Genomic DNA, 10,992 nt, shown 5'->3' with positions numbered 1-10,992 from the left:
TCATGTGATTAATGAGCTGATCCAATTTTGATACTACTTCATTGTGCTTAGAGACCATGTCATTGTGTTGTAGTGCATGGTGCATCTCATGTTGGCATATGGTTTGATTGAGGGCGCTAACAGCTCCCCATTCAAGTGAGTCTTACCCAATGTCATCCATGTGTGGGTCTTCAATGAATAGGACTATAAAGAAATGTATCTTTTCTTAGAACTAGCTTATATTAGGTTAGCAAAGCATTGTAATAAGTGGCTTCTATACCCAATAGTTTGAAAGGGACTTCAAGCTCTTTCGGAGGGGTGAGTGTGAGGTCCCCTCTCCCCCTTCCCCACTTTGAGGCTTTGTAGCTATTCCTTGGCGTTACACCCAAATGCACCTATATAGAGAGTAGTAGTGACCTTGAGCTCTACTTGGTTTCCCCTCTACATGTGATTCCCCTTACTTAGTAGTGAACCCTCACATGTGTAGTGTCATGAGGGTGTAGTCTTAAGATGCGCCTATGTTGTACCTTTATTTTTGTTGAGTAATACAAGAGTATACATTGCTTTCACGTATTGTGTTACCTTTTTGTGTCGTGTTGAGTAAGTGATTCAGTATAGGTGCAATACACCATCCCCCTCCTCCCCCCCAGTATATTTGTAGCTTAAAAAAAGTATCCCTAATATAATCTTGAGGAAACTTAATCCTACCATGGACTTGTGCACTAGTACTTGAACAATGTGTAGAAAGTTCCATACAAAAGTGTTGGAAGCCAAAATTATTACTAGAATAAGTATTTGTGATACAATTTTTATTCTCAAAATTAAATTTAGTCCCATGTTAGTAGCTCTACCATTTGTTAGGAGAAAAAAACAACTTTCGATTCTATTAGCATTTGCTATGACTATCAATAAGTCCCAAAGGCAGACTTTGAGCTATATGGGATCGTACCTTAAAACTCATCCATCGCTAGTTATAAGTTGCATTTTTACGAGTGAAGTCTTTTGATTCAATCAAAGTTTTGTTATCAATAAGATTGTGGATTTGCATTCCACCATAAACATTGTATACCAAGAGATTTTACAAATGGCAAGATAATTTTATCATCGGTTTTTTATATTGCATTAAAATGATATAGAAAAAAAGAGAAAGAGAGAGAGAGTGTGTGTGCGCATGTGTGCTCAATTTTGAGAGAGAGAGAGAGAGAGAGAGAGAGAGAGAGAGAGAGAGAGAGAGAGAATATATACACACACACACACACACACACACAGAAACAAACCCCCACGCACCCTTCACAAAAAAGCCCTCTTTATTTCTTGAATTCCAAACTTCTCATCTTCTTATGCCACATAGGCTTGGGAGTCTTTTGGTTGCTTTGGGATCTAAAGGAAAGTTTCATATTATGTGCTCTAAAGGAAAATTGTCTTAAATTGATTAAAAAGATTTGAGTGGAATGAACACTTGATGGATATGACAAACCCCTATTGAAAAAGAACCAGTGAACCACAAAATGATGCCAAAATCCCTAGGGAGTTGCCTATGGATTGTTGTTGGTAGAACAAAAAATGCAAGTAGACTATGGACATTGGACATTGAGCTTTGTGGCTCAACTTCTAAAGGATTAGCGTTACATGTGCACGTTTCGCGTGCATGGAATGTTAGGCCGCTTCGCTGCAAGTAAAGTTGTCGTGCTATCACATGACAACTTCACTCAACAATCCATTTCTTATATTTGTCCCTCCTCTTTTCTCTCTCTGTTTCTAATTTTTTCTTTATTCTCTCTCTCTCTCTCTTCCCCTCTTCTCCCCCCATATTCCCTATGTCTAATTTTCTTTCTTTCTCTCTCTCTCTCTACCTTCTATTTTGGTTTATTTTTTCTCCTCTCCTAGTTCTCTCTCTCTTTCTCTCTCTCCTTTTTTCTCCTTGCTTTTCTTCTCTCTCTCTTTCTTTCTCTCTCTCCTTTTATTCTCCCCCCTCTCTTTTCTCTTTTCCTTCTCTTCCTCTCTTCTTTTTTCCTATTTTTCTTCTTCTTCTCTCTCGCTTCATTCTCTTTTTAAATTTTTTCTTTTCTCTCTCTCACTCTCATTTTCTTCTCTCTACGCTTTTCCTCTCTCTCTCATCTATTTTTTATTCTCTCTCTTTTTAAATTTTTTCTTTCCTCTCTCTATAATTCTATCTACATGTTCCCTCCCCCCCTCTCTCTATTATTATTATTATTATTTCACTTTCTTCCCCCCCTCAGTCTCTCTTAAAGTATGCAAATTTTATCTTTTCCCTATATATAATTCTATCTCTTTATGTTTATATTATCTCTCTCTCTCTCTCTCTCTGCTCCCTTTTCTCCTATTTTTTTTTCTTCACTCCCTCCCTCTCTCTTTTAAATTTGATTATATATATATATATATATATATATCTCCCCCCTTCTCTCTCCCTTTCTCTCTCTCTAAAAATATTTAAATTATTTTTTTTTCTCTTTTCTCTTTTTTCCCATCTCTCTGCCTCTTTTCCTCTTTATTCTTCTCTCTCTCTCTCTCTCTCTCCTCGCTTTTCTTCTCTCCCCCCTCTCCACTCTTTTCCTTCTCTCTCCTCTTTTTTCATTTTTTTCTTCTCTCTTTAAATTTTTTCATTTTCTCTTTCTTTTAAATTTTATCTTTTCTTTCTCTACAATTCTCTCTCTCTTATTCTTATTCTTCTTCTTTTCTCTCTCTCCTTTTCTTCTCTTTGTCTCTCTCCCCCCTTTTCTTCTCCCCTCTCCCCTCTCTCTTCTCTCTTTTCCTTTTTTCTTTTCCCTCCTCTCTCTTAAATTTTATATTTTCTCTCTTTATAATTCTCTTTCTTTATATTACCCATCTCTCTCTCGCTCCCTCTCCTCTTCTTTCTTTTTTTTCTCATTGTATATTTCTCTCTCTCTCTCTCTCTCTCTCTCTCTTTCTCTCTCTCCTTACTTTTCTTTTCCTCTCTTTTTCTCTTTCAAGTTTTTTTCTCTCGCTCTCTTTTCTCTCTATACATTTTTTCTTCTCTCTTTCTTTCCCTTTCTCTCCCCCTATTTTCTCTCTCTTTCAAAGTATATATTTCTTGTCTGTCTCTGTCTCTCTCTCTCTCTAAGTCAAAAGCTATATAAAAGAAGGTTTAATAAAAAAAGACTATTCTCTTTTCTCTTTCCCCCCTCTCTACGTCTTTTTCTCTTTCTTTTTCTTCTTTTTTTGAATTCTATCTCCCTCTCAAAGTATGTGAAAAACTATGTCGAAAAAACTTTAAATTAAAAAAACCCTTAAAATATTTAATAAAAAAGAAAATTTAAATTAAAAAGTTTAATCTAATTGTAAGAGAGAGAAAACCTAGGCCCTACACATGAGAGAGAAGGGGGGAGGGGAAGAAGAAAAATGTTTAATTTTAAAAAGACTATTCTTTTTCCTCTTTTTCCTCCTCATATCTTCGTCTTCTTCTTTTTGTCATTCCTCTCTCTCTCTCTTCTTCTATTTCCCTCTCAAAGTGCGTGAAAAACTATGTTAGAAAAATTTTAAATTAGAAAAAAACTTTAAAAATATTTAATTTAAAAACTTTAAATTAAAAATTTTAATCTAAATGTGAGAGAGAGAGAGAAAGAGAACCTAGACACCCTACACATGAGAGAGAGAGAGAGGCGAGGGGGGAGGAATTTAATTAAAAAGGGGAGGGGGAAAAAGAAAGATAGATCATAAGTGAGAGATAGAGAGAAGGGTTCTAATTTAAAAAAGGGAAGTGAGGGGGAGGGAGGTTAGGGGGCTTTTAATGAAATAAAAAAAAGGAAAGAGAAAATGAGAAATTACATGAGAGAAAGAGGGGAAGGACGTGATTTTGATTGAAAAAAAGAAGTTTAAAAAAGGGGATAAGTTAGAGAAGCCTTGAAGTTCTAGGCTTTCTAAACCTACAACAAAAATAATAGAGTAGGAAGATAATATGGGGCGGAACATTGAAATTTGAGAGACTAGAGTGGCCGACCTTTTCAAAGATGATGTAGGGCGTGACAAACGCCAAATCCTTTCTCACGTCGTTTCTTTTTGTCTGAAAACCGAATGTTCCAACTTCCGAAGGATAAAGTATCTCTCTCTCTCTCTCTTTTTCTCTCGGCCCTCCCGATCTCTCTGTCTCTGTGTTATATTTATATATAAGAATCATCAGCTGCAATTTCCACATACAAAAATAACTCGTGTCGAGGAGGATCTTCCACTTGGGTCTCTCCGTAAAAGCCAGCATCCGCTGCTTGCCCGGCTTACCATATCGGTGGTGCTGCATTTGTACCCCTGGGCCCTCTCTCTCTCTCTCTCTCTCTCTCTCTCTCTCTCTCTCGCTCGCTCTGTGTCTGAGCAGTCATTGTTATTATCATCATGGCTCTTAATCTTCGCCCTTTGGGTTCCCAAGGCTTTAAGGTATGCCCATAAGTGGCTTTGTATGAGAGATATGACAAATATGTATGCTCTAGAAGCTCTAGGAAGAGATGTCCAAAATCCCATAAGCACAGAGAAGAAGATTGGAACTATCCAAAAGCTGCATATACACGTACTTGACACTCATTTCAAAGATATAGTACTATCATTCTCTGTCACTCAAGATTGTGTTTATGAGTCCAAGTTAATCTATCTTGAAACCTAATTCATTTGAGTTACAATTATTAATATCAATCAAGTTTTATATTTATAGCCTCTATCTACCATAGCTAGCATAGCTCTAGATCCATGTTTCTCAACATTGTATTAGAGCCATGGCTGAGCTAGGTAGCTAGTGGTGGGATTTCTTCATCTTTGCAAGCTCTACAATTTGTCCCTTTTTCATTTTCTCCTTGTATAAGTCCACTTCCATTCCAAAGCTCATTTCCAATTTGAACAAAGCATTTGAAGATCAATAGAACAACAGCTTTGTTTCAGGATCAAGTCCTTAAAAGCATTGCCAATTGGGCTTCCGAAGAAAGGGATATCCAAGATCTCATGGAAAACGCTAGTGAGCATTCACAAGTCGAATTTTTGGAGCTATTGTGCACATATGCAACCACAATCAACATCACTAATTCGACTTGTGCAACATTGAACCCCATTGCAATTATGGGGTTGTGGCTCACTTTAATCTTTTTATCCTCTCGTGTAGGTCATAATGGGGTATGTCATCATCCTGCAAATTATGAAACCTGCGAAAGGCCCAATGGTGATTCGTAGTTTCAGAGTGTTCTATTGCATTGAACAAATCCTCAAGGCTAGTGGGCCAGTTTCTCATCATAGTGGCTATGGATATGGTTTGGGAGAATGGATTTGCAAGTAGCGCAAGTAACAACATCGTCACAAAGCCAAACCAGAATGCCATTGAAGGTAGCTTGTCAAACGAGCAAAGTTGTACAGTCCACCAGCAGGTGCAAGGCCATAAGAGAAAATTAGAGAAAGAAGCAAAAAAGGACGACAAGCCCCTGGCCAAATGAGAACTGTCTATTGAAGGCTACATCAAATTCCTTGTCAATAGTAAGGTTGTATATGATACAATGGAAAGTGTCGTGAATAAAGCTCCACATCAAATCTATGTAGAATTCAGAGACATTGGTTTGGAAAGGTCTGCTTGAAAGATCTGGAATGGTTTAAAAGTCAAGGCTATGATATTCCTAGACTGTCTTATTCAACTTATTTGGATGAACTTATTGAAACAATTGATGGACAAGGACAAACCCCTATAGAAAAAGAACTAGGTGACCCCAAAATGATGCCCAAATTCCTAGGGAGCTACCTATGGATTTTGTTGTTGGTAGGACAAAAAATGCAAGCTGCCAATGGACATTGGATATTGAACTTTGAGAGACTAGAGTGGCTCTTCTTAAGGAGGATGATGTGAGGTGTGACTTTGAGAGACTAGAGTGGCTCTTCTTAAGGAGGATGATGTGAGGCGTGACATTGAACTTTGAGAGACTAGAGTGGCGCAAGTTCTCAAGGATGATGTGGGGCGTGACATCATACCCTACAAACACCAATCCATCCATAATACATATGTCATTCTAATTTCTCATGTCGCGTTCATTTTTTTTCTCACGCTGTTTCTTTTTGTCTGAAAACCGGATGTTCTAAAGTCCACCAATCTCTCTCTCTCTCTCTCCCCCCCCCCGGATCTCTCTGTCTCCGTGTTGTTGTATTTATATACAACAGTCGTCAGCTGTAATTTCCACATACAAAAAGAACTCAAGTGCAGAGGAGGATCTTCCACTTGGGTCTCTCTGTAAAAGCCTGCATCCGCTGCTTGCATTTGTGCCTCAGCTCTCTCTCTCTCGCTCGCTCTGTGTCTGAGCAGCCATTGTTATTGTCATCATGGCTCTTAATCTTCGCCCTTTGGGCTCCCAAGGCTTTAAGGTATGCTCTAATTCCTGTGTGTGTGTTCTGTTTGTGTACTGGGACTTTATCATGCGGGATACTGAACAGTGATCTCAGCCAAAAGAGAGGCCTGTATGTGCGCGTGACTGTTTTCCGCTTTGTTCCAATGCAGGTCCCTCGCGTAGGATTTGGATGTATGGGCCTGTCTGCCTTCTATGGCAAGCCCGTGGACGAGGACGTCGGCATCGACCTTATCAAACATGTGATCGACAGTGGCGTTACGTTCCTTGACACCTCGGATATCTATGGCCCCTTCACAAATGAGCTTCTGGTTGGAAAGGTCCGTATGTTTTATTTTGTTAGCAAACATCACTCACTCGTCGTGTTCTGAAGAGCTCATCTGATCAGCTTTTCATTTTCCCATGATATCCAAAGTGCATCATCCAGTTTTTGCAATTGATTGCGTGTACACCCAAATTTCATGGAAGAGCCCACCTATAATCTGATTGAATTGTTTATTCCCATGTATATATCCGAGATGCATCCTGTAGCCTCCACAAGTAATCAAATTGTTCACCCCACGTCTCATTGAAGAGTTCATGATCTGATGATAGATTGGTTGATTATCCTTTATGTCCGTAAATGCATCATCCTAAGGATCAAATATTGACTCATATTTCATCGAAGAGCTTATTACATTCAATTTGTTGTGACTCCCTCTTATCTCTAGGATGCATCACGCAGCTCTCACGCATGGTCATATTCTGTAATGGTACTCAAAGGCTGCTATAACGCAGGCTCTGAAACACTTCCCACGTGCAAAGATTCAGCTAGCTACAAAGTTTGGAAATGTTGCAACAGAGAGTGGTGCCAGGATAGTGAAGGGTTCAGCGCACTATGTAAGAGAGGCATGTGAGGCCAGCCTTAAAAGGCTTGATGTTGACTACATTGATCTTTATTACCAGCATCGTGTCGACACAACAGTTCCAATTGAAGAGACGGTAAACTCAGTTTATCCAGTTTCTGTGTTTCCTGCAATAACTCTATGCATGTCAAGGTAGTACTGCATTACAGCTTTACAAATTGTTTGTTTTTATCCTTTCCTTTATGTTTGTTGGAAAGGCCAATAAGGTCCACGTTTAATTTTGCTCATAAGATCAAAGATGGATTCTTCTAATAGTGAAGAAATCGTTCTTTATTTATAAGATGGAGTGTGCATTGTTAGTGGTAGATTATCTCTTGATGCTGGTCTATGACTTTTGCATGGCTTTGGAGATTCATGAATGCACTGAAACTCTGGTCCTCTTTATCATCATTAAACATAGGTTGGAGCATTAAAAAAGCTGGTAGAAGAAGGCAAAGTGAAATATATTGGATTGTCTGAGGCCAGTGCAGAGACTATTAGGCGAGCACATGCAGTTCATCCAATCACTGCGGTCCAGCTTGAATGGTCCCTATGGTCAAGAGATGTGGAAGAAGAGATTGTTCCAACGTGCAGGTACTCTTTGAACTGTCAAAAGAGGATCTGCATTTGTAACCTCTAAAACATGGTTTGGGACTTGGGAGTTCTAAATGTTACCAGGTGACTGCAGTTTCATGTGTATTGTAAGAGTAATGAGATCTCATGTTACTGCATCTGAATGACAGATATGTTTCAAAACTGTGCTTGTGGATGGTCGGTGTATTGCAGCTTGCATGGGAATAAGCACTACTTTTCTAGGATTATTTGTAAAGTTTGAGTGTGTAACTTGTGCACTGCCTTCTGACAGAGAATTGGGGATTGGAATAGTTGCATACAGTCCACTTGGTCGTGGATTTTTCAGTGGTAAGGCAATTCTTGAAAAGCTGGAGAGCACTGATACTCGCATGGTAAGTACTCATCTGAAGAGATCTCACACTATCAGTCAAGTTCGCTATGATATGCTTTTCAAGTTGGTGTTTGTAATCATGGTAAACATTTTGTTTATTCTTCTATAGTTGCAAGATACTTGTTTGCGTCAGTAGCTGATCGAAATGCAACTTCTTGAATGAAACTTTACCTGCCATCATTTCAACGTCTGGTCTGGGTTTGAGCAGACACAAAAAAGTGAACTGTCTGTCAAGTTGTTCTATTATGGAGGGATGGTAGTGGGGTGAGTATGGTGATTGCAAGATATTTCCTGATTGCATAACTATGTTGATTACATATAGTCACGGACCAGTGAAGACGGAAAGAAGCTGTCAACTGATATGTTACATTGAGAACCCTTTTCAAGATTTAAAACAACATAAGTTGGAGTGTGTTGGAAGTTGTTGGGTATAATCATAAAGGACAGGGAATGGTTACTTGCTTTATTTGCAGGAACTGTATAGACCAGATGATACTTGTCTCAGATGCCCAGATGGTGGCATAATTGTGGAGTCTAGCTGGTTTTGCTAGTAAAGCCAGTACTTATGTTCAGATTAAGGCACTCTTGTTCCATAAAGCTATGAACGGAGCTTGACATGTGTATGATGCAGTTACTGGCTATGAACACGTAACCCCCCTTTCTCCCACCTAGAAGGTATATAAGAAGTAGTGGGGAGTTACTTCTGAACAGTGATATGATGTTGAATGTAATCCCAGTTTGAGGTATTCCAACTTCCAGTTTAGAATGGGTGCCTTGTCATATAGCCAGTTTAGGAAAGTGAATCGAGGGAGAGTTGCCCACCTTGCTTGTCTCTTAGAGTGACAATTCAAAAGGGAACGAGTAAGTTCGCCAATGTAGACCAGTTCAAATTCAACATCCCGAAACTTGGTTGAATTGACCATCAAAACTGTACTGTCCAGGCCTGAGTGAGTGGTAATCCCCTTCGTCTGTTCAGACCAATTGAATTCTGGAAAATAATACTTTAAAGCTCGTCATAATTGGAAGAAAGAATGTCTCCTTCTTTGTCTACCTTTTGCTTTTCTCATGACATATCACATTTGTCTCTCATATTACATTTGCCAGCCATCCTAAAATTAGTTCCTTGTGTGGGACATGTATGTGAAGTGGGTGGACTGTATCAACAAAAAAGCGACAGGATAACAATTTTCTTGAACATCTATTTTGAATCAGATGAGGCTACCTCGGTTCCAAGGCGAGAATCTGGAGAAGAACAAGATATTCTATGAGCGTGTGTTGAACTTAGCAAAGAAGCATGGCTGCACGCCTGGGCAGTTGGCGTTGGCTTGGGTTTTACATCAGGGGGATGATGTGGTGCCTATTCCAGGTGATGGTGCCTATTACATTCTTAGTGGCATGGAAGCATCTTGTATGCATTCTTAGTGACATGGTGTTACAGTGCATTGTGAAACACAGTGCTTTCTAACGGTGTTTTGCGGCAGGTACAACCAAGAAAGCAAACTTTGACGAGAATATGGGCGCCCTCAAAGTTCATCTGACAAAGGAGGATTTGGATGAAGTAACGGCAGCAGTGCCGCCACATGAAGTTGCTGGGGACAGATATGGTGCGGAGTTTGGCAAAAGAACATTCCAATATGCAGACACTCCCCCACTGAAAGTGTGATGTGTAAAGTGAGGTTTTACACAATCTGGCTGGTTCTACTTCCTGTTATCTAGGTGTAGCTACCGCCACATAGCGCATACCCAAATGTGTGTGTCTTGGTGCTTCGTTGCTACAAGCAGGCGCTCTAGTGAGGCTAATTAGAATACTAGAGAATGGAACACGCATACCTGTGTGCTATTATTACTCGATCATAATATCAAGAGCTAGGATAGTTTGCATAAGCAAGGGAAAGAATACTAGAGAATGGAACACGCATACCTGTGTGCTATTATTACTTGGAGAGAGAGAGAGAGAGAGAGAGAGAGAGAGAGAGAGAGAGAGAGAGAGAATATTATCGACTCTAAAAGGTCAATGGGGCCTTTGAGATTGCACTTGCTCATACAATAAAGTCTCTCTCATCTAAAAAAGGTAAAAGATATGTTTATGAGACTAGATAATATATTCTTTGTAAGAATATGCTTGTGGTATACATGTAATGAAACTACTAAAAAAGGGAAGGAAAAATATGGAAATTCTCTTTTCCTTGGTGAGGTATTTTCCCAAGGTGAAAATGTCGGTCTAAGTGATTGAGGCGTCTTGATATTTGTTTCATGTGGTGCTCAATGATAGCTTTGATTTGTCTATGGTAAGAGTGTCTAGGTCTCTTATCGGTGGATGTGGGTGTCTAGCTTGAATAAGTTCTAGTGATGTGTCCAAGAAGATATCCCCTAAAGATAAAGCTTTTTTATGATGTAGCCTTGCTTGTTGTCTTTTAGTAATGGTGGTGGTCAAATCTTGTGCTTGACTATGTAGTCATGAAAACGTTGGTGATGACTCTTTGTCTGGGTCGACATGGCTATGGGAGACTCCTATCCTGTTGAATAGTGGTTTTGCATCTTTGGAGCTCTAAGAGGAAGAAACCTAAAACATCCATTATCCTCAAATTGCATTACCTATCATACAGAGTGTCACAATCCTCTCGAAAAAAATAGTAGTATTTGTCTCGAATATCATAATGCACCATACATGAACAAATATAATTCTCATCCACCTTTGGCTCTCTATTACAAAGTTGGCACACATGGTCTTGTGTTTTGATATCCTTCCATTTGCTTGTCTTAATCCTTAGATAATGTGTTGAGGTGAGATCTTTTCAATAGATATACACATTCCATGTGGTAGCTA

General features: G+C 39.2%; 1 protein-coding gene across 2 annotated transcripts; it reads left to right on the top strand.

Moving 5' to 3' along the window:
* The first annotated feature begins 4,168 nt into the window (after positions 1-4,168).
* Positions 4,169-10,157, top strand: LOC148029032 (putative aldo-keto reductase 1). 2 transcript variants are annotated; one of them, XM_087687801.1, is made up of 7 exons: positions 4,169-4,386; positions 6,470-6,637; positions 7,095-7,298; positions 7,623-7,795; positions 8,067-8,166; positions 9,378-9,531; positions 9,647-10,157. In XM_087687801.1, exons 1-7 carry the CDS (start codon positions 4,345-4,347, stop codon positions 9,826-9,828), a joined length of 1,023 nt encoding a protein of 340 aa, XP_087543927.1. In that variant the 5' UTR covers positions 4,169-4,344; the 3' UTR covers positions 9,829-10,157. The 2 variants fall into 2 exon arrangements, with proteins under 2 accessions (XP_087543927.1, XP_087543926.1); XM_087687800.1 differs by lacking the exon at positions 4,169-4,386 and adding an exon at positions 6,073-6,336.
* Positions 10,158-10,992: the final 835 nt, after the last annotated feature.

Source organism: Lygodium microphyllum, chromosome 11, assembly GCF_053477565.2.
Source record: "Lygodium microphyllum isolate KBCC chromosome 11, Lygodium_microphyllum_v1.1.10, whole genome shotgun sequence".
NCBI classification, from domain to species: domain Eukaryota; kingdom Viridiplantae; phylum Streptophyta; class Polypodiopsida; order Schizaeales; family Lygodiaceae; genus Lygodium; species Lygodium microphyllum.
The sequence above is the reverse complement of the archived record's forward strand: the minus strand, read 5'-3'. Positions and strand labels throughout refer to the sequence as shown.